Source organism: Talpa occidentalis, unplaced genomic scaffold (assembly GCF_014898055.3).
Source record: "Talpa occidentalis isolate TD23 unplaced genomic scaffold, MPIMG_talOcc4v2.1 talOcc4.17, whole genome shotgun sequence".
Lineage (NCBI taxonomy): Eukaryota > Metazoa > Chordata > Mammalia > Eulipotyphla > Talpidae > Talpa > Talpa occidentalis.
This window is the reverse complement of record NW_023601754.1, coordinates 46,939,493-46,960,205: the sequence shown is the minus strand read 5'-3', so window position 1 is coordinate 46,960,205 and position 20,713 is coordinate 46,939,493. Positions and strand designations below refer to the sequence as shown.

Here is a 20,713-nt window from a genome sequence, read left to right as displayed (position 1 = left end):
AAACTGAGGCCAGAGTCTAGGCCTGTCACTCGACCGGCAAGATCATATCCTGGCCCCTTCCCCTCCCCCTGCAAAGAGGCCACCGCACAGTCGCCTGGCGGTGCGCTTGGGTCTACACCCGGCAGCTCTCTGGATGCGCGCAGGCTGGCACCGGGCTGAGGCGACACCACCAGCTTCCAGGAAAGGAGCAGGGCCGGGAGTCTCGGGCACTAGATGACTTACGGGCACGTGGGCCACATACAGGGACTGTGGGCAGTAGCTCAAGAGCAGGTGTGGGCAAGTGTTGAGGCTGTGCCAGGGCGTCATGATGCCTGGTGGACAGTGCCCTGCAGGTCCTGCGCCGGGCTCTGTGAACGGGCCACTGGAGACGCGCAGAAGGGCTGCCCAGAGCTGAGGGGCAGCCATCTTTTCACAAGACCCCCACCCACCTCTCCCCAACTGGCAAGTCATGCTGTGGTAGGGAGCAGGCACGCCCAACACCTGCACCCCTAGACTCAGCCTTCCCCAGGGGCAGAGGCAGGGCAAGGCCGTGCCAGTAGTGCTGGCCAAGCCTTGGAGTTAGGGACAGGAAACCACTCAAAGAGAATCCATGTGGGCTGGGCGGCGGGGGAGCCAGCTTTCCGGGAAATGTAAGGGCCCAGCTGCGCTGGAACCCACACCCACCCCTCTCCAGCCCAGCAGGGCAGCCAGGAGCAGGAACCCTGCCCAGTGGGACAAAAGGGAACAGGGCCCGGGGGCAGGGCACACAAGAGGGAAGTGAGGGGCCTGCATGAGCCATTCCAGGGCTCCTGGCTGCCGTCTCAGCACGGGCTGAAGAAGCCCCAACACACCCCTTGGCCCCCAGGAAGCTGAGCCGACTCAGCTGAGGATTTATTGGCGTAAATGTAACCATATAAAAACATAAGTTATGAAAAAACACAGTCACGATGTGCCCTCCCCCCCAGCCCAGGCCCCTAAAATCCCCTTCTGCAAGAGGGAGAGGAAGGGGGAGCCCCAAAACCACCTAAGGCCGCAGCCCCTGGGCCCGTGCAGGGCCGGCCCGGCCGGGGGAGAAGCCGGCGCCGCCTCAGCGCATCCGGTAGTCGGTGGAGCAGGAGAGCTCGCACAGCTGGCCCTTGAAGTCCAGGTCGATGGTGAAGTCCAGGTCACGCTGTGGGGAGAAGGGACGCCAGGGGGACGTGAAGGGGAGGGTGGGTGGGCAGGCAGAGCCAGCACCTGAGGGGGAGGCCCAGCCCTGCGCCCTCCTGCTGTCTGTACCTCCTGCCCCCAGGCCCAGTGGGGTCCTGCTCTCAATCCGCATCCAGGCTGGGGACCCCACAATGGGTCCACATCCAGAACTGCCCTGAACCCAGACAGCTGGTGACAGCACCCAGGACATCCTCACGCCCACGTGGGCCCCGGCCCAGAGAGCTCAGTGGGGTGACACAGGAGACCCTGCCCACCAGCTCAAGGGCCACTTCCTCCTTTTCTAAGAACCCCTCTTGAGCACACTTCCCCTCCAAATTAACCTGACAGCAGAACTTGAGCATCCCGCCCCTCGAGTCCCACTTCCCCTCCTTCTAGGATTCCTGGCGGACAACCCTCCTCAGCCCCATCCTCAAGGACTCCTGCCAAGTCCTCCCTTCACCCAGCACCCCCATCCTTCCTCTCAGGTTGTCTCTCTGTTGCTTTAGTTGGGGGATCTCCACCTCTGCGCTGTTCACATTTGGGGCATTTGTTGTTCTGTGCTGTGGGATACGTGGCAACCCCAACCCCTAAATGCCAGTGGCACCCCTTCCCCCAGTTATGACTACCCAGAATGTCTCTGATGTTGATGGGGGGGCTGGAAAGCTGCCTCTGCTCATACTGCCCCCCATCTCCCTGACTTGGGTCGCAGAGGCCACTGGAGACTCAGTCTCCTTGGCTCCACTCCAGAACTTTCTCTGCCCGCCTGCTCAGGGAATGGGAAGCTCAACAGCGCCCCCAGCAGCCGCTCCACACCCGGCTGCCTGCCCTTCCCAGCCTGCCCCTGCATCATCTGAGCTGACAAGCCTGTGACCAAGTCCAGGCAGGAAGTCAGGGTGGAGGTGGTCTGGCCGTAGCTGGGTCCCGGGGCCCAGCACAGACCCCGAGGGCCCGCGAGCAGAGGCCGGGGCAGGCAGGCCCCAGAGCGGGCAGCGGGGCCCCGCGGCTCACGTTGTTCTTGGCGTTGGGCCGCATGCCGATGGTGCCGAAGATCTCCTCGCCCGTCTTCACCGTCAGGTAGTCCTCCATGTAGAACACGGTCTGCTTCCAGTGCGTGTAGGGGGACTCGGGGCCTGGGGGCGGGGGGTGCACGTCAGCGCCCGGCGGGCCCTAACCCTCCCCCACACCGGGCAGCGGCACTCACTGGTGGAGAAGCCGGTCCGCTTGTGGCAGCGGGTGAACTCGATGTTGAAGTAGGCCACCAGCGCGTGCACGTAGTCATTGCGCTTCACTTGCAGGCAGAAAGGGGAGGTGAAGGTCAGGTCTTCCACCTTGACGGTGTAGATGTCCACTTCCTGTGGGACAGGCCATGAGTCCGCGCTGCCCAGCCGGGCGTTTAGCCAGAGCTCAGGGCGCCGAAGCTCCCGGCTCTGCACGCCTCCGCTCTGCACCCAGACCCCGGCAGACTCGCTGAGTGCGCCCCAGCCAGCCACCTCTCCTCGTGTAGCGCCCGACAGGGCTCCCCACCCCTCCCCAACTTTCCTTACTTGATGGATCACCAATGAGAACATTTTAAGAGCGTTAGTGGGGTCACAGCAAAGTCCTGCCAGCTCCCCTCGGGGGCCTGGCCGCCTCATCCCCCGCCTCACTCGCTGCAGACACTTCCCTGGCCAGCTCTGCCTGTGACCTCGAGTCTCCCCCCCAGGTCCCAGGGCAGCCCTAGGTATAAACTCGCTGGCCCCGGGTACAGTACTGGATGCAGTGGGGTGTCAGTCACCAGCCTCAGACGAACTCCAGACGCGCCCCCTCACCTTTATGAGGCAGGCGTTGGTAACCAGCTGCTTTGGGTCGACCACGTCCACCAGGGGCTCCTTGATAGCCACATCTTTGATGCAGGACATGTCAAAGCCGTACACGTTCTCCCACCCTGGGAGGCAGGAGGGAAGAGGGGTGAGCCCAACAGTGGGTACAGGTGGAGCCCCCACCTCCAGCCCTGAGAGCCCCAGGGGTGCCACTCACAGTGGATCTTGTAGTCTTTGTACTGCCGGTCCTCGATGGCCGTCACGTACAGCGTGGCTCGGTCTGGGAAAATGAGGCCATCGGGAGCCTGTGGAGGGGTGAAGCCAGGAGCCACTAAGAGCGGGGGTCTGGGCCACACCATCGCCAACCTCTGGGCCCGCCCACGTAGACTCCAGCATCAGCCTCTTCAAGGGTCCTGACCTCCGCCCTTGTCAATCCCAACTCTGCTCCCTCCTGCTCTTCCGGCGCACACAGAGCCAGAGCACCCCTGCCCCAGGACCAGCGCCCTAGCCACTGTCTCAGCCCAGCAGCCTCTTCCCTTCCAGAGCCCGGGCGGCTCCTTCCCACATTCCTTCAGGTCTCAGTGGCGCCTGCCCCAGGCGGGCAGAGCAGCTGGCCCCTGCCTATGCCTCGGGCTGTGCTTTCCCTCCTGGCAGTCTGCTCATCCCCGCACAGCCTCGGGGGCCTGCGGACCCAGCCCCTGTATTGAGCCCCCGGGGTGATGCAGGCGCAAGCGGCCCCGCCCGCCAGGCCTCACCAGCCACTTGTCGCGGGCGTAGAGCACGGTGTTGAGCATGGACTCGTAGAAGAGGCAGTAGCCCATCCACTCGCTGATGATGATGTCCACCTTCTCTACCGGGAGCTCCACCTCCTCCACCTTCCCCTTGATGATGGTCACCACTGCGGGGCAGACGGCACATGGGAGCTGGGCCTGGGACAGCCCAGCTCAACCCCGCGGGGTCCAGAGACCAGGGGCCCCAACAGGACAGCCCTCCTTAGAGACGAAAAGTTGGCGGCTGCCTCTGAGCTCCATGAGCTGAAGTGACACCTGGGTAGCTGAGCCTCAAAACCCGCCACCACCATGGGTGATTTCTGAGGCTGTGACAGGGGCTCTGCGTGATGGGGCCGGGGGAGGCGGAAGCCCGTGTTCTCTGGACGCCTCAGCAGGCGCCAGCGCTGTGCACAGCAGGGCTCGCGGAGCATGGTGTCGGCTCAGAATGTGAAATGACAGGTGCCCAGGTCCTCTCACTCTAGTGGCGGGAATCCGAGGAGCCCTTACATCCGTAACCCCTACCATCTCCCCGACTGTCTTGCTGGGGGAACCTGACGTCATTCATCGCCCCAACATAAAATTTTGGCACAAGCCCAAAGGGAGGTAGGGCTGAAATTATGTTCAGCAGCCCTCACCCCTTGTCAAGGGCCCTGGGGACGGGGGAAGCAGCCACGCCATCCCTCAAACCTATGTTCACTCAGGGCTCACCGTGGTCTAACTTGTTGGCTTTGACAATCTTCACCGCATAATCAGAAATGCTGGAACACTCGATCTGGAGTCCAAGGAAGAAGGGTGAGAACGCACCCCCAGGCCACTTAGCCCCCAACCCCCTCCCCCTCCATCCAGTCCCTGAGCCCCCAGGGAGCCCCTCTCCAACCTCCAGGCCAAAGTCCAAAGCCCGCCTGGCTGCCCAGAAGACTCACCCCAATGACCTTGCGGGCACCAGCCTTGGCGGCAAACATGCAGAGAATCCCTGTGCCCGAGCCCACGTCCAGCACCACCTTGTCTTTGAAGAGGTGCCGGTTGTGAAACATGGAATTGCGGTACGTGAGGGTGCGTACCTCATCTTTCAGCATCTCCTGGGGGAGGAGGGACACAGGACAAAGGTAACATGAGGGGGCCCACGCCCGCAGCAGAAAGCGAGCTCCTGTCACCCACTGTTTGCAGCACCAGCGCTTGGCTGTCTACCTGCTTTCTCGTCCCCCGGAACAAGTGACTTCCCTTCTATGCACCCGCCCCCCTATTCTGTAACACTGGACTGTTCAAACTAAATCTCCTTCCGGGCCAGGTCCCATCACTGTCTTCCAAGCCTCTGTGATCCCTTTCAAGAGTCCACAATAACTAATGCCACTTTAGGTGCACCTAAAAGTGGTTAAGTTTTATGCTATGTATATTTTACATGTTAAAAAAGAAGGTCAGGATTCCACCCCAACCGCTGCCTGGGACCTCCTCCAGGTACGAAAGTCCAGAAACATCTGCACACCAGGCACGAGGGGTAGTGCCACCGCCGGTCACTAGAGGGCAGCAGAGACCGAGCAACCACGCATGCGGGCAGAAGTCTCCAAACGCATGCGCGCTGCCACTCCTGCCTCCCCAGAGTGGCCCCGCAGACCTGCTAGGCTAACCTCGGTCTCCAAGGCAACCAGCACGGAGAGGTGACCCCAGCGTGTATACCTCCCCTTGCCAGCAGAGAGGGGCAGCAGGCTGGCTGCAGGGGAAAGCAGTGCAAGGCAGTGCGCATGCGTGGGAAATCCAGCACAGCCCCTCCCTCCCCAACATAAAAGCCCCCTGGATTCCTCAACCTTGTGCACACTCACCTCGTGGATGCCGAAGTGAGCATAGGAGTCGAAGTAGTAATCTTTGGACGTCATGTCCTCGGCGTTGGGCTTCTCCGTGCTTTCTGCCTGGCCACAGGAGACCTGGAAGGGGTTGGATGGGAGCGTGGGTCAAAGGGGGGCTCCCCACAGCCTCTGCACCTCAGGCCCTACATCTCCTAGGAGAGTCTAGACCCTCCCTCCAGACCATACCATGGCACCCCTACGGCCCGCCTGCCATCTTACCTCCCTGAGGAACCCCAAAACATCGTAACCCCATTTTCCTCATACAGGACCCCCCCAGAACACCATCCAGGGCAGTTTCCAGATACCTCAGCCACGCCTACCATCTCTCCAGTTTCTCTGCCCCCGTCACTAGCTCAGCCCACAGCTGGGGAGGGGAGGGGAAGGCAGAACTGGGGCAGACACGGGGACGGGCCAGGGGGGCTGGAGATGGAGTTAAGGAAGTAGCCACAGCAGTGGGGGAGGCCAGATGGGGGCCACAAAGCTGGAGGGCGCTGTACCAGGAGTTTCGGGGGGCAGTGGTCAACTGGTTTGAAGCAAGAGGGAGGGATCACGTCAGAGGCTAGAAAGGGCCTGATGTGTGGCAAGATATGTTTATGTGGGGAGGGTCTCACAAAAGGATATTTACTTCTTCAAGAGGCGGCTGGAGGCTCATCCCATTAGCCAAGGTGGCTACAAAATTCTAGGAGAGAGTAACAGGGAGAAAGGATTAGCTACTGTGAGCGCCAGGGGAGGGCCCGGCCAGGACCTGGGCTCTTGGGGGGAGGGCAGGTGGTGTGTTTCTTGCAGTTTTCTTTTTCCTTGGTGGGGGTGGTGGCAGGGAGCGGAGTGAGGAGGCAGGGCTGTTTTTCAAAGGGGTAGAAGTGGGGGAGAGAAGGAAAGGGGGGTCTGTCCCAGCTGAGCCTGGAGAGATGGTGGCCCACCCCACATTGCCCCTCTGGCCAGGCACCTGACCACACACCTCCCCTATCCAGGTCAGAGGCACTGGCACTCTCAGGGCACATGGCACTGCCAGCTGTCGCTCCCCTTCATCATCTAATCCCCCCAGATTAGGTGACACTTCCTGACACACTTCTCCATCCTGGGGTGCCATGAGCTGGGGGAGGGAGGCTGGCAGGGTGTACCCACCAGGCCTCTGCCACCCCTGCAAACCACTCTCCAGCCCGAGAGAATGCCAGAAAAGAGGTGTGACACACAGCACACCCCCCAGAGGTGGAACCCCAGCCTCTAGCTCCTGTCTTGGGTTCTCAAGTACCTAGCTATCCAGTTGGTACCGACACCCTCGCTTCTGCCCCTCTAGCCAGGAAGACAGAGGACTGTGAGTTTCTGGGCCTCGGCTCTCCTATCCCTGACGCAGAGGCCCATCCATCCAGGCCTGCAGCACCCTGGGTGCGGGGCCTCGTCCTGAGGCAACCTCTGGGGAACATTTCCTCAACCCCTACAGGCCTTGGTCCAGGAGAGAGCCAAGGGGGATGGGAGTGACCCCAGGAGCTGAGCACAGTAGGCAGCTTGGGGGCAGCGGACCTCCCACTCCAGAGGAGGTGACGAGGTAAGGGGAGGGCTTGGGGGACTGCTGGCACCATCAGATTACATCTCCTCCAGATGTGCCCACGCTCTGGGAGCCAAGAAGCAGGAAGTCACGGGCATGATCCATCCACTAGGCCCGGAGCCCCACCCCCCACCCTCCCAAGTCACTCAGGAGGCCCATGAAGCAGGGCCGCGGGTAAGGGGGATTTCCCACTGGGGCCTTTGCTCAGTTCCATGATCCAGCGCCCGACATGCCCCAGGGAGGGCTTGACCTACAGCATGGGAGCCACCCCCACAAGCCTGTACAAGAACCAAACCTCACTGGAAACCATTTCAGGCAGCAGCAGGGGGGGATCATCCCCCACCCTCATTAATGCGCGGAGGAGAGAAAAGACTCCAGTGGGGACTCACGCTCTCAGCCCAAATCCCATCACATCCCCTCTCCAGCCGACTCTCCCTCCCCTCGCCCATGAGGACTCCATGGAGGGGAGGGGGGGCTTTGAGACACGCCCCATGAAAAGATGTCCCTCCCACACACCCAGAAACGGCCACAAGGGGGTGCACGGCACCTTATCGGGAAGGATCTCCTTCAGCGAGAGATGCCCCCCCAACACCCAGAGGGAGGTCACAGGGGCATGCCCCATCCCCCAGGTTCTGAAGCCCCGGGCGGAGGAGAATCCAGGGACAGGAAACTAAGGGGCCCGCCGGGAACCAATTCTTCGTCTTCTTCCAATCCCCACCCAAGAGTGCACGAAACCTGGACCGATGCCTAAGCAGATGCTTCGGGCCCCAGATCGGGGTTCTAGAGGGTCGGCCGACACTGCCCCTCCCAAGGCACTCCTTCCTCCGCTGAGGGCCCCAAGTCAGCCCCACCCCTCAGTGTGCGTCGCGGGCCCCAGGGAGCAGGGCTGGGGGCCTCTGAGGGAGGGTCGGAGCCTCCTCCCCGCCCCCCCGGGGCGCCCCTCCCCCGGCCGGGGCGGGGCCTTTGTCCCGCACGTGGAGCCCACGGGGCCACCGGCACGGCACACCCCCTCCCCAACTACCGCGCCGCGGCCACGTGGGGGCCAGGCCGGAAGCGCCCCCAGCCCTCCTCCACGCGGGAGGGGGCACGAGACCCTCGGCTCGACAGGATGCCGCAGGCCCCGAAAACGAGGTAATCCGCATCCCAAGCGGAACCCCAGATCCGGAGCAGGCGGCGGCCCCTCCGCACGCCTGGTGGCCTCCAGCCCCAATCGGTCGACTCCGAGACCCTTTCCCACGACGGAGTCTTAAAATACCGACCCCACACCACCCCCCACCCCCGGCGGCACTCCAGGAGCTCACCTCCATGATGCAGTTCGCGGCCTCGGCTGCCGCCATCTTCACCCGCACCTACTCCTCCTCCGGCCGCCGAGACCCCCCCCTTTCTCCGCACTCCCCCGGGACTGCTTTATACCGGAGGGTCCACGGCCCGCCCACCGCAACCCCGCCAAGAGATCTCATTGGCAGGGGAGGCGGTCCGTCCGGGAGGATCGTTTGGTAATTGGGGGAAGTAGACGCCCATTAAAGCGTAGGGACCCGCCCAGTCTGGCGTGTCGAGCCCCGCCCCCTCGAGTCGACTGGGATGGGAAAGACTGGCCGTCTATCGCAAGAATTGAGGCTACTGATTGGATAAAGTCAACCATGACCTCCCGCCCATTCCCCCGCAGCACCGCCTCAAAGCTTCCCGGCGGGCCCCGCGCTAGGCGGACATCTTGAAAGAGAGCTGTCCATCACCTAAACGACCCGCCCCTGAACAGCTGCTATTGGTTTATCCAAAAAAGGACGTCACGAGGCTCTTGGCCAGCCCTCGCCCGGCGGACTCAAGGAGAACGCGGCGACTGGACTATGAGAGGAGGAAAGCCCGGCTTTCCCTTCCCACGATTGGCTCAAGGAAACTGTCACTCATCGTCCATTAGGTAAATTCCCCCCGCAGCGAGGTGCTCAGGAGCCGCGAGAAAGCTTGTGCCCATTTACCTAAGGGGAAACCTGAAGCAAGGAGAAACCCAAAGAGCAGGATTGTCAGGGATCCCGAGGCATGGCAGGGGTAGGACGCAGGCTTCTGGGCATTTATTTTATTTTTTTAATGCACAGAACTGGGGGTGCAGGCCAGAGGTGCAGGGGGTGAGAGGACTCAACAGGGTGGGGAGCAGAACAAGACAGATCCACTGGAATCCACTGCTGAGGGAGCAGCGGGGAGACAGGAGAGGTCTCTGCGCCATGTGGGGAGCTCCCTGGCCGGGGATCGGGCTCACGCCGCAGTGGCTGGCCATAGCTTGATAGCGCTGAGACTTAACCCCTGCGCCACCAGGGAGGCCCTAAATTGTGTTTTTAACACCTCAAATAATGCTGTGTGTCCAGGCGACAGACACTTGTAGATGATCTCAATAAAAAATTCTAGAATGAATGAATGAGTTCTTCCCTTCTTCCATAAACCAGAGGTTTCTGAACAAATATCCCCGACTTAGAATGTTGGTTCTCGAGTGAAAGGCAAACACTCCATACTTGAAATAGTATTTAATATGAAAACATATGAAATTGGTTTCTTTTTGGCAAACACGGGGAGGATGGCTACTCCCCCACAGCCCTGAGTGGGATAGAAGCATAGGAACATGAGGTCCAATCGGTAGCAGCTTCTGAGGAAGATCTCAGTCCAGGGGTAAGTTCAAGTCCACGGGGGAAACAGCTAAGATGCCCGCCTGAGGAGAAAAAGGCAGAGTCCGTGATCAGGGAGGAGTCTGTCCTCACAGTGGGTCCGCACCACTGAGCACAGAGATGGGGAAGGCAGAGGGGGAGGGGACAGAGACTCTAGAGACTGGAGGTACAGACACAGAAAAGGGGGGCCAGAGGACAGGTGCATTAACGATTTATAGCCCCGGTGTGTCAACATCGGGGCTCCCATCCCCTCTTAGCCCCCTTAAGAAGGGATCATAACCGAGTCCCGTAAGGCTGTGCGGTTTATTTATCATTGTAAAAAACAATTTTCCAGATAAAAGCGCTGCTCCGCTGAACTCCACTTAAGTCCACTCTGCCCTCCTCTCGGGAGACGTTTCATCAGCAGCGCTGTCTGAAGGGTGATTAGATCGCCTCGAATCATCTCTGACTCTTTCTGAAACTGCGCCCTCCAGCCCCAGTTCCCCATCTGGGGAACATGAGATGGAGCCCCTGGCCTTAACCTTGACCCCTTCCACTCAGTCCCCACATTCAGTCCACTAGAAAAAACTGTCAGTCCTACCTCCTAATTAAATGCAGAATCCTTTACTACCCCCAGCCCGGCGGGATCCATCCTCAACTCTGGACCAGAGCGGTCCCCTCCTCCCGGTTCTCTGCTTCCGCCCTCGCCCTGTGTTTCCCCGGCGGCCCGCAGAGGGCGCTGGTTAACACTGAATGTCCATCAGGTCTGTCTGGCGCTAGGCTCACCCCAATCAAAGTTCAGCTTCCACTAGGTTCTGTGTGATCTGGCCTCTCCTGTTGCTCTCCGCTCCCCCTCACCTCGCTCCAGTCCTCTTTCCCTCTTCCTTCCCACCCCTCAAACATCTGGCCAGCACTCGCCATCTGTGAGGCAACAGTTACAGTCAGAGCCTGGCATGTGTCCTTCTCTCACTAAATCCCCATGGGCAAGAGGCAGGTAAGTGAGCAGGTGCCTAATGTAGGGGGCGGGGGGTAGCAGGCTGGTGATCTGGACTGTGGGGCCAGTGGCCAAGGTCACATCACATCACGGGAGCCGAAACGCGCGCTGAGCCAGGTGCTGGATTTAAAGCAGGGAGGGACCGAGCAAGGTACAGACTCCTTGTTCTGATATATCAGGGTCGGAAGAAGACAGCTAACAAAAACATAAGAAGGAAAACAAGTCATTGCGACCATCTGTGACACAGGTGTGGAGAATGGAAGGAAGCAAAGCAGTGAAGAGGGAAGGGGAGAGGGTGGCAGAGTGTGGAGGCGGCTGTGGTCCTAAATGGGGACCAGGGAAGGCCTCACTGGAGGTGATACCTAAGGGGACTAGAGAATCAGAGGAAGCCAGGCAGGGGGACCTACCCCGCCTGGGAAGGGCTAGCGCTGGTTTCCAACTGTTAGTGTCAGAGTGCGCCAGAGGTTTAACTGGGCATCGCGTCTGCACTGATCAGCGCCGTGCCTGGTGCACAGCAGATGCTCAGTTAACACCTAACTGGGGGCTCCCGTGGGCACCTGCTAGAACTCGTACGTCAGAAAGGAGCCACACCACCTCCACACACAATGCCAGATGGTTCAAGGGAGGCCCTGAGGGGCCCTGGCAGCTCACCCAGCCCCCGTGGGCCTGGATCCAGGGTGCGAAGCTGTGCACGTGCTCCACGCTGAGCCCAGCAAGGGTGCCTCCCAGCCCTGCCACGCGTCGGCTCAGCTCCATGGCCAGGGCCAGGCGGGCCAGGGGCTCCGGGGAGGGCGGCGGGGGACCGGGACACGGCAAGGACTGCCGGGCACGGCCCGGGCCAGGGCTGCCCTCCCGGCTGGAGAAAAGCTCTACCAGGCGGGCGAAGGAGCCAGCCGAGAGCCGGGCCAGCTTGCGGCGCAGGGCGGGGTCCGAGGCGAGCTGTGGGGAAGGGAGGGAAAGAGGCAGGCCCCGCCTCAGTCATGCCCAGCCAATAGGAGGCTGGGAAGTGTTCTAAGCCACGCCCTACCCACCACATCAGCCAATCATAAGCCGGACTCCGTGGTCTCTGCCAAAAGACTCGAAGGAAGGAGGAGGGGCTAGAAGCCAAGATGGTCGGCTAAATCCTACTTTAGGAGAATACTAGAAAGCTAATCTGCTGGCCACATCCCCACGGGTTTCCAGAGAGTCCCCGAGGCCAGGCGAGGGTCTACCACCATCTAGCCTTCTGCCGTACAATTTAATATTCTAGGGTAATGGTGCATGAACTTTGCCCATGCTCCCGAGTCAATCAGATTCTGACTGTCACAAGCCTCAGATTCTGGACTGTCACAAGCCACACCCCTCCAGCAGTCCGTCCCAATCGGGTTCAGATTTTGGACAACTCCTACCAGACCCACTGGCCCCTAACATAATTCCCAAACTTTATTTCACCTCAATATTTCTCCTAGATATACTTCGGTGGCCACACGCCCTACCGGTAGGGCATGCCCCTCGAGGGAGCTCTGAAAGTTAAATTACTGAACTGGGCATCCCCGTGTCACTCAACCCTCCACGGAAGCCTTGTCCCACCCTCTCCCCAACTGGACATCCTGGAAGAACACAGACCCAGCTTCTGAACCCGGTGCCCACGCATCCTGCAATGCCTGTTCTAGCTAAGGGGTGGAACAGACTGTCCATCACCTTCTGGTTGATGACTTCTGCTTCCTCCTCCAGCAAGGCCACCAGCCTCCGCAGCAGGGCTTCCTTCTCTGTAGGCGGGGAGCCTTGCAACTCTGGAGAGCAGAAGAGAATGTGGCTGGGGCCTCAGAACCCTGCCTACCCTCTACTTTCCACCTTCTCCAGGGCCCCTCTGCACCTCACCTGGGCTAGGTGGGGATCTCAGTTGCTCTTGGACCAGTTGTTCCAGCCGCTCGGCCACCAGGGCATAGAAGTCTGGAGTAGCAGGGCCTGGGATGGAAAGAGGCCTGGGATGATAGGTCTCCAGGACACTAGGACCTAACAGACTCTCTCCTCCCCAAAATCTCGTCAGGTAGCAATGATTTTCATTTTAGAATGACATTCATTGAAGTGAACTTGGTAAAAAAAAAAAAAAAAACTTTCCATTTTTATCATGTCTTCCAAACTGGTGGATGTTAGCACTGAATTGGACGTTCCCACCCAAGGAGGCACCAGCCACGGTGGCCCTGCTAGTCCTTTCCATTTCAGGCATCATCGATTGATCACAAAATTCTCCCCAGCTGCAAAATCCTTTCCAAGTTAGCATTCCCAGTAGTTTATCCAGGCTTACATAGGCGATACGAGTCCTGTTGGTCACTCTCGATCAAGTCCAACAGCCACCCCATTCCTACTTGGCTACTGGAGAAAGATGGCAGCAGGGAAGAACAGGATTTCCCTAGAGTCATGTAACTAAACCACCAGGGAGTTGTGATTGAAAATCAGGCCCCCAGCCTCCCTATTGGGGGTGGGGGTACTGAGGGTTACTAAAGTTCTAGAGCAGGGACGCATGAATGGAAGGACAGTGATGACAAATAGAAAGGAACCAAACCCCTTCCAGAAGCCAGCTCACAATAGACAGCAAGCTACTAGGCAGGTGTGTGTGGTGGTGGTGGTGGTGGGGTACATAATGGAGAGGGTTGGCGCTGGAGACTCCACAGAGCAACCCTGAGTGATCTTGAACTGGGACTTTACCCAGCCTATGCCTTAAGAATCAAGGTTCCTGCCAGTTCATGGATGACCTAGGGAAATCTCTTACCAGGCTCTGAACCATAGCAGTGGCGGAGGGGCAGGGAGCAAGGCCGAGGGGACTCCGGGGGAACTGCTCCTCGCCCCAGGGGACAGGGAAGACATCTTCGAAGGCGGCTCAGGAAGTCTGCTGGCTCCTCCTGGGTGGCGCTCCTGGTGAAGGGGACCTTACAATGTAACCCCTTGCAAGTAGTCCCCTTCTCTTCCCACCGAAGGTCTCTCCATGCAACCCCAGAAACAAGGAATAAAGCCAGATAGAGAAAGGGGGAAAGAGATTGACTGAGCCCAGAGGCACGACCCTGAGAGGGTCCCACCCCAAATGGAAGGCCCTGAGGAAGGAAGGCAACTTCTCTTACCTGGGTGGGGTAATGGGACCTGTGGCAGCCTCACCCCGCCTGAGGAAGGCAGCTAGGACCCTCAGTGTGTCCTCCCGGAGCCCCAGCTCTTCAGAGCCGGCCATGGAGGCACCTGTGAAAGAGGGGGCTGGGGATGGACTCCAAGGTTCAGCGGGAAGGCTTGGGACCCAAACTCCTAGTTCTTGAATGAGGGCCAGGACTGGTGAGTTCCCGAGGGATGAAGCGGCTGAGGGGCTGGGCTCCTACATCCTTTAGCATAGCTGGAGTGTGACGTCCCAGACTCCTAGTCCCCGGAGGAAGAAGAGGTATGAGGATGAAGAAGGCGATCCTGGGACAGAAGGCGGCTGGGGACACGGATTCTAAGGTCTAAGGGAAGAGGGAGCTGGGGGTTTGAACTCCTGAGTGTCAGAAATGGGGACCCTTGGCTCCCTGAGGGAGAGGAGGGCTGAGGCCCCGACTTCCAGATTCTGAAAGCAAAAGCCAAACTATTCAAACCCACAGAGGATTCGGAACTACAAATCCCAGCCGGCTTCAAATCAAACAGTCCCCTCGGCCCACACTTTTTTCGCCGCGCAGCATGCTGGGAGATGTAGTTCAGCATCCGAGGCTGGCCTCGGAGACGGGGGGCGCCTGGCTGTCGGAGCCGGATACCCGCTCCCGGCATCGTCCTGTCCTTTCCCCACCCTAGGCCTCGCTCATGCTCCACTCACCTGGTCCAGGGCCCCGCCGCCACCGCCGCCGCCACCGCCGCCGCCACCCCCACCCCTGAACAAGTTTCAACTTCTTTTTTCCAGTTCAACTTTCCCGCGCCTGCGCACTGGGCCGGATCGGTGCCGGCCCTCCCTTAGAAGGGGCGGGGCACTGGCTGCTAACGTCATTTACATGCGCCGTTCCCAGCATGCCCTAGCCGGAAGACCTAAAAAGGACATGGGGGCGACAGTTCGCGCTCGAGGGAACCGCCCCTTTGGGTCTGGTGTTTGTCACCCAAATAAGAAAGTTGTTTTTATTTCGAGAAATCGATAGTAGAGAAAGCTCCGCCGCTCTAAAGCCCGGCTGGACAGGAAGGGGCGTGCAGCTTCGAGTCCGAGAGCTACCGGAACCTAAAGACCCGGGTGGGCCCCCAAACCCTGCGCGCCCCGACCCTCTGCCTAGGTAACACGGAAGAGCCGAGGATATCCGGGCGTGAGGAGCGGCGGAAAGAATGGGTCCGCTCGCGAGTGCAGAGGGGGGTTGTGTGCGCTCCGGAAAGTGAAGCAAGGACCGGGGCCAGAGCAAAGCAATAGCCGGCGCTGGAGGTCTGCTGTGAGAGCACAACTTAGAAAAAACAGGGGGGATGGGGAAAGAGAAGGGGTCCCCTTACAGGGTCTAGGCAAGAGAAGGGTGAACTCTGCAGATGGGAACAGTCCAGTCTCGGAAAGTGGGCGCGCGCCCTGGAGGGTGGCGGCTGAGGGTTGGGGCGGGGGGGGGGGTGGGGAGCGGGGTTGTGAAAGGTCTGCGCTGGAAATGCGGGAGGGGGCCTCCCTGGGGGCACAAGGGGTAAGCACAGCGCTGTGGAAAGCGGTGAGGGGAGCGTCCCTGGGGGAGCTGTGGAAGACGGTCTACTTTGCGGTAAGTGCAGGAGGTAGAGGTGTACACCCGAAAAGCGTCTGAAGTAACTGGAGGGAAGGCGCTCCCTCAGAAACAGGGGTACCTGCATTGGGAGGTGTACGGGAGGCGGGGTTTACGGTGGAAGATGCAGGGTCTACAGGGGCGGAATTGAGGAGGTAGAGGGTCAGCACAGAACCTGGGGAGAGGGTGGTCTCAAGTAGATTGACAGGGAGTCTCAGCGGAACTGGGGAGCCTCTCTGGCGAACGGGAGGTCTCCGCGTACCCCAAGACGACATGGGTGTGGGACCTATGCCGCGGCCCCGTGAGAGGGAGGGCTGGGTGTGGACACCTCGGGCCGGCTGGTCGTCGCCTACAGCCAGGAACTGCTCCCTGCGCGCAGACCGGACGATGGGAACCCCAAAGCCTCGGATCCTGCCCTGGCTGGTGTCGATGCTGGACCGGGGGCACTATGAGGGCGTGGCCTGGCTGGACGAGAACCGCACGCGCTTCCGCATCCCTTGGAAGCATGGCTTGCGGCAGGATGCCCAGCAGGAGGATTTCGGTATCTTTCGGGTGCGTGCGCGCCTGGGACGCGGGAAACCCTGAGCGGCGCGGGGCAGGGGGTCTCAGAAGGGGGCGAGCGCCCGGGGGCGGCGGGGATGGCGCTGGTGGGGCGGGGCTAGCAGGTGGCACCCTGGCTTGGCGGAGCAGTCGGGTTGGAGCTGCCAGGTGGAACCGGGAAACAGGGCGAGAAAGCAACGGAAATGCACCCTGACCTTCAGTGCTCGCCGGGGGCGGGGTCCTGGGCCTCAGAATTCTGGAGGCGGGTCTTGAATGGTTGAGACTGAGCCCCGAAGTTAGGTTACTTAGCATCAAATCTCGAGGACACCCCAGTGGTAGAGCGAGTTGGAGCTCGAGGGGCGGGGCTGCTAGAGGGTCTCTGGGGCAAGCTGGGGCAAGGTTAGACGCCCAGCAGCACTTGGAAGTCCGCCTTAGAAAGCGGAGGCCCTGGTGGCGCAGGCGGTTGAGCGCGGCGCTGGGAAGCTGTCTGCAGCCTCTGCAGCAAAGGTTCGATCCCCGCCGGCGGGCGAGGGACCCACATGACGCGGCAGACCTCTCCTGCCGCGCCCAAAGCTCCCCTCAGCAGTGTATTTCCTCAGTCTGCCTGTTCTGTTCCCCGCTCTCTCTCTGGTAAATCCTCTCACCCTCTCGCGCACCTGGCCTGTACCCTGGTTCTTGTATTAAAAAAAAAAAAAGAAAGAAAAGAAAGCGGAGGCCTGAAAGGAGGTGGCTGGGGACTTGGGAAGCAGAGTTTGGAGAGCTTGGGGCTGGACCCTTGCCGAGCTAGGACTGGGCGGGAGGAGAGGCCCATGCTGGCTGAGAAGCAGCAGGGCTGGAACCCCGGGGCCGAGTCTCAGTTACCCTCCCCGCCACCCTGTTACCTGTCCCACAGGGCTGGGCTGAGGCCAGCGGCTCCTACAAGACTGGGAAGGATAAGCCGGACCTACCCACCTGGAAGAGGAATTTCCGGGCTGCCCTGAACCGGAAGGAAGTGGTGCGGTTAGTTGAGGACCGGAGCAAGGATCCCCAAGACCCACACAAGGTCTTCGAGTTTGCGACCCCAGGTGTGCCAGAAGTGGGCTCTGAGTGGAGGGCTGGGTGTTCCAGGGCCGCCAGCACCCTCATTCCACTCACCACCTTTCTCCACAGGAGGGGGGAGCCTGCCGGAGCTGGACACCTCCCCAGACACCAGTGACACAGGCAACACCTCTGACACCCAGGTAAGCACGCGCCCGACCGCGCCGGCCACCCCCCGCATTCAGGCCTCATGTTCTCCCTGGACCATTACCTCAGCCACATCGACCTCTTCTCACCCTTACAGTCTGCCCCCCACCTGACCCAGAGAGGGCCCCCTGCTCACAGCCCACCCGTGGTCCCCAGCATCTTCAGTTGTCAACAGGCGTTTGGTGTCCTACCTTTCCTGGCTTGACTGGACACCCTCAGCCTCTTGGGAACTGAGACCCTCCCTACCCTTGATCTTGCTGATGTCTGTGCCAGAGCGAGTCCCCCCAGACTCCACCCAGCCTGGAGCACAGAGCCGGACCCTTGGGCTGGCAGCCCCTGGCGCGGAGCCAAGCATGGACGTTGCTCTGTTCCAAGGCCTTCCCTTGCTCAGACAGGAAGCCCCTTTCTTAGCTGGGCCCCCGCATTGCAGAGCTCTGGCCTGATGAATGCGGACTTCCCAGAAAAGGCTGTGGAAATGCCAGCATCTCTTCCCCCTCTCCAGGAAGACATTCTGGAGGAATTACTGAAGGACATGCTCTTGGCTCCATCTCCCAAGCTAGCCGAAGCCCCTGAACACCCCCCTCCGCACTTGTTGAGCCCCAACTTAGATACCCCTGCACTTAGCCCGAGCATGGAACCCCCTGAAAACTCACTGAGGCCGCTGCTGGAGCCCGAAGGAGGTGAGTGCCAGCCACAGGGGCGGGGGGCGGGGGGGGGGGGCAGCACCGCAGCAGCAGGCCCCCTGACACTTTCCGTCTCTCCCCCACTTCACGTCGCTGCTTCCGTGGCTCAGAGTGGGAATTCGAGGTGACCGCCTTCTACCGGGGCCGCCAAGTCTTCCAGCAGACCGTTTTCAGCCAGGGGGGCCTGCGGCTGGTGGGCTCAGCCGCAGAGGCCGGGACATTCCCTGGGCAGCCGGTCATACTGCCAGACCCCGAGGCCTTCCTCACAGACAGGGGTGTGAAAGACCTGGTGCAGCGCGTGCTGAGCTACCTGGGCGGGGGCCTGGCTCTGTGGAGGGCCGGCCAGCAGCTCTACGCCCAGAGACTGGGGCACTGCCGCACGTACTGGGCGGTGGGCGAGGAGCTCCTCCCCGACAGCGGCCACGGGCACGACGGCGAGGTCCCGAAGGACCGGGAAGGAAGCGTGCTGGACCTGAGGCCCTTCGTGGCAGGTGAGACAGAGCCGGCTGGAAGGCTGGGGTCAGGTGGCGCGGGATGGCCTCAGCCCCTGCTGCTGCGCCTTTCAGGGGGAGCCCAGGGCAGAGGCACAGAGCAGCACCCAGTAGCCAGCGGCAGGGGCTAGCCGTGGGGCCCTTAGCTGAGGAAGCCAGGCTTCATTTGCTGTATTTTACTTAATGACTGGAGGTAAAATGGCCACCCGTGGGCGCGGGCTGCTATCAGGAGCTGCTCTTAGGGCATGAAAGAGCAGTGAGCCCTCTACCCGGGAATCACTGCACATGCTTGGGGGGGGGGGTGGACTTCTTGCAGCTGGTTTCCCCTTCCCAAAAGGCAGGGGGGGAGCGCTAGGGCAGGAAAGGCAGCAGGTCTGGCCCCCCTGGGATGGGAGGCGGGAGGGCGGGATGCAGGCTTTTGTCCCAGCAGCCCCCGTGACAGTGGTGCGGCTGTAGGTCACGGGAAAGGTAAGGGTGTTGCTTAGGCTGAGGGGTGGTGGGGAAAGGGCCTTCTTCCCACGCTGATGGGCTCCTGGGCCCCCAGATCTGATCGCCTTCATTGACGGAAGCCGACACGCACCACGCTACACCCTCTGGTTCTGTGTGGGGGAGTCGTGGCCTCAGGATCAGCCTTGGACCAAGAGACTCATGATGGTCAAGGTGCCTGCCGGCTGAGCCCCAGGGACTGGGGGGGGGGGGGGTGGCTCTCCCGCAGCTGGGGCTGCTCCCAGAACACCTCCCAGAAGCCTGAGAAGCTCCAACTTTCAAGTCTCGGCAACCACCAGTTTCTCGTCCCCAGGAGTTTCTGGGTGTCCCTCTCATGGCCTCACCCCTGAGCCTGTTTTGAGCTCCTTAGGGGACCATGTGTCCTAGCAGCTCTCAGAGGTCCTGCTTCAGGGACCCGTTCCAGCAGCCTCAGCCCTTGGCACCTCCCCAGCCCCTTGACTGTCCTATGGAGTGCCTATAGCTCCCGCAGTGCCAGGCCTGGTGCTTCATCTCGGGGGGCTGCGACTGTAGGGAGCAGTAGTCCATTAACCCCAGTGGGCAGCTTAGGGGGCAGACTCCCTGACCCGAGTTTCTCCACCCCCTGTAGGTGGTTCCCATGTGCCTCAAGATCCTGCTAGAGATGGCACGATCTGGGGGTGCCTCGTCCCTCGAAAACAGCGTGGACCTGCACATCTCCAATGGCCACACGCTCTCCCTCTCCTCGGACCAGTACAAGACCTGCCTCCAGGACCTGCTCGAGGACATGGAGCTCTAGGCTGGGGGTGCAGGCCCCGGCCGCACAGCGTGACTAATAAACTGCCTTTAGCTGCGCCACCACCATGTCTGACACTTGCTGTCCCCAGGCCCGCCCGAGCAGTAGTCCTTTCGAGGTCCTCGGTTCCCCATTTGTGCAAGCCCCCCACACCCCAGCAGCTCGCTGCAGGCGGGCCCCGAGCTGTGCTGTCTGTTACCCCCAACCTCATCCCAGGGATTAGGTGAGGAGGGACTGGTCACCCCATCTTACAGACCAGGACAAGGAGGTGCAAAGGACGCGAGAAGGAAAGACAGATCAGAATCCAGGGGGACCTCGGGGCTGCTGCTCTAGGGGCCTGGGGCTGAATCCAGAACCCCAGTCTCGCCTACGGTCTGGACCAACGTCTAGTAAGCAGGGAGCCTTTTGTCTGGACCAGCCTGGGGACACTGAGTCCCCTGCCAACTCCTGGGTGACTGCATCCAAGTTCAACCTCCTGAGCTGTGGACACTCTCTTCCCTCCATTTGGGGTTCCAACGGGTGGGTGTGAAGGAGCTTGCTTTGCACCCCATCCCTGCAGCCCACCTGCCGCAAGACCCCACCGCTCCTTCCTGCACCCAGCTTCTGGGCAATGAGGACAGGCTGGCAGAACCCAGACGTACCATGCAGCCCTTGCTGCTCTGTGCCTCAGTTTCCCTCTCCACCTCAGGGGAGTGAATTTGATCACTCCAGTCTCTCAGGACCGATAAAAAGAGAACCCGAGTTACTAGGGACAAAGGTCTGGTTCCCAGGGCGAGTCCAAGGTAAATGAGCAGCACCTGGGTGCCCAGAAGGTACAGGGGCCTCTGCCCCCCTCACTGTGACACAGCACCACACGGCAGGCTTCGGGGTGCCAGCAGGGCTTCTAGGCAGTGGGGGCGTGGCCTGCCTCACCCCACACCCGCTTCACAGACAGGGCACAGGGCCCACATGGGGAAGGCTGGCCCCAAGTCCAAGGCTGGTCTCCCCGAGACTGCCCCCCGGGACCCCTGCCCTCCTTTTCTAAACTGGTCTCCGAAAACAAGGGCTGCTCTTGGGGCTCAAGG

The 20,713-nt window shown here is 60.8% G+C and overlaps 3 protein-coding genes across 12 annotated transcripts; 1 reads left to right on the top strand and 2 right to left on the bottom strand.

Annotated features, from left to right (window-relative positions):
- Window positions 1–810: 810 nt before the first annotated feature.
- PRMT1 (protein arginine methyltransferase 1) lies at window positions 811–8,583 on the bottom strand. 4 transcript variants are annotated; one of them, XM_037517002.2, is made up of 11 exons: window positions 8,425–8,529; window positions 6,203–6,256; window positions 5,554–5,655; window positions 4,660–4,815; window positions 4,445–4,508; window positions 3,722–3,864; window positions 3,184–3,271; window positions 2,976–3,091; window positions 2,369–2,519; window positions 2,176–2,297; window positions 811–1,150 (listed from the first exon to the last, which is right to left on the bottom strand). In XM_037517002.2, exons 1-11 carry the CDS (start codon window positions 8,458–8,460, stop codon window positions 1,067–1,069), a joined length of 1,116 nt encoding a protein of 371 aa, XP_037372899.1. In that variant the 5' UTR covers window positions 8,461–8,529; the 3' UTR covers window positions 811–1,066. The 4 variants fall into 4 exon arrangements, with proteins under 4 accessions (XP_037372899.1, XP_037372900.1, XP_037372901.1 ...); XM_037517003.2 differs by lacking the exon at window positions 6,203–6,256 and having other exon boundaries at window positions 812–1,150; window positions 8,425–8,583; XM_037517004.2 differs by lacking the exons at window positions 6,203–6,256; window positions 8,425–8,529 and adding an exon at window positions 5,883–5,997 and having other exon boundaries at window positions 812–1,150.
- An 826-nt stretch (window positions 8,584–9,409) lies between these two features.
- Window positions 9,410–14,576, bottom strand: BCL2L12 (BCL2 like 12). Of its 3 annotated transcripts, XM_037517001.2 has the most exons (7): window positions 14,556–14,576; window positions 13,846–14,128; window positions 13,500–13,642; window positions 12,608–12,694; window positions 12,428–12,519; window positions 11,399–11,686; window positions 9,515–9,818 (listed from the first exon to the last, which is right to left on the bottom strand). In XM_037517001.2, exons 2-7 carry the CDS (start codon window positions 13,947–13,949, stop codon window positions 9,768–9,770), a joined length of 765 nt encoding a protein of 254 aa, XP_037372898.1. In that variant the 5' UTR covers window positions 13,950–14,128; window positions 14,556–14,576; the 3' UTR covers window positions 9,515–9,767. The 3 variants fall into 3 exon arrangements, with proteins under 3 accessions (XP_054553283.1, XP_037372898.1, XP_037372897.1); XM_037517000.2 differs by lacking the exon at window positions 14,556–14,576 and having other exon boundaries at window positions 13,846–14,454; XM_054697308.1 differs by lacking the exons at window positions 11,399–11,686; window positions 12,428–12,519; window positions 12,608–12,694; window positions 14,556–14,576 and having other exon boundaries at window positions 9,410–9,818; window positions 13,846–14,454.
- Window positions 14,577–14,743: 167 nt separating this feature from the next.
- On the top strand, window positions 14,744–20,706 carry IRF3 (interferon regulatory factor 3). 5 transcript variants are annotated; one of them, XM_037516998.2, is made up of 8 exons: window positions 14,744–14,957; window positions 15,833–16,005; window positions 16,886–17,057; window positions 17,143–17,213; window positions 17,720–17,897; window positions 18,011–18,391; window positions 18,936–19,051; window positions 19,485–20,706. In XM_037516998.2, the coding sequence occupies exons 2-8, from the start codon at window positions 15,841–15,843 to the stop codon at window positions 19,650–19,652; spliced, it is 1,251 nt and encodes a 416-aa protein (XP_037372895.1). In that variant the 5' UTR covers window positions 14,744–14,957; window positions 15,833–15,840; the 3' UTR covers window positions 19,653–20,706. The 5 variants fall into 5 exon arrangements, with proteins under 5 accessions (XP_037372895.1, XP_037372891.1, XP_037372894.1 ...); XM_037516994.2 differs by having other exon boundaries at window positions 14,744–14,997; XM_037516997.2 differs by having other exon boundaries at window positions 14,744–15,140.
- Window positions 20,707–20,713: the final 7 nt, after the last annotated feature.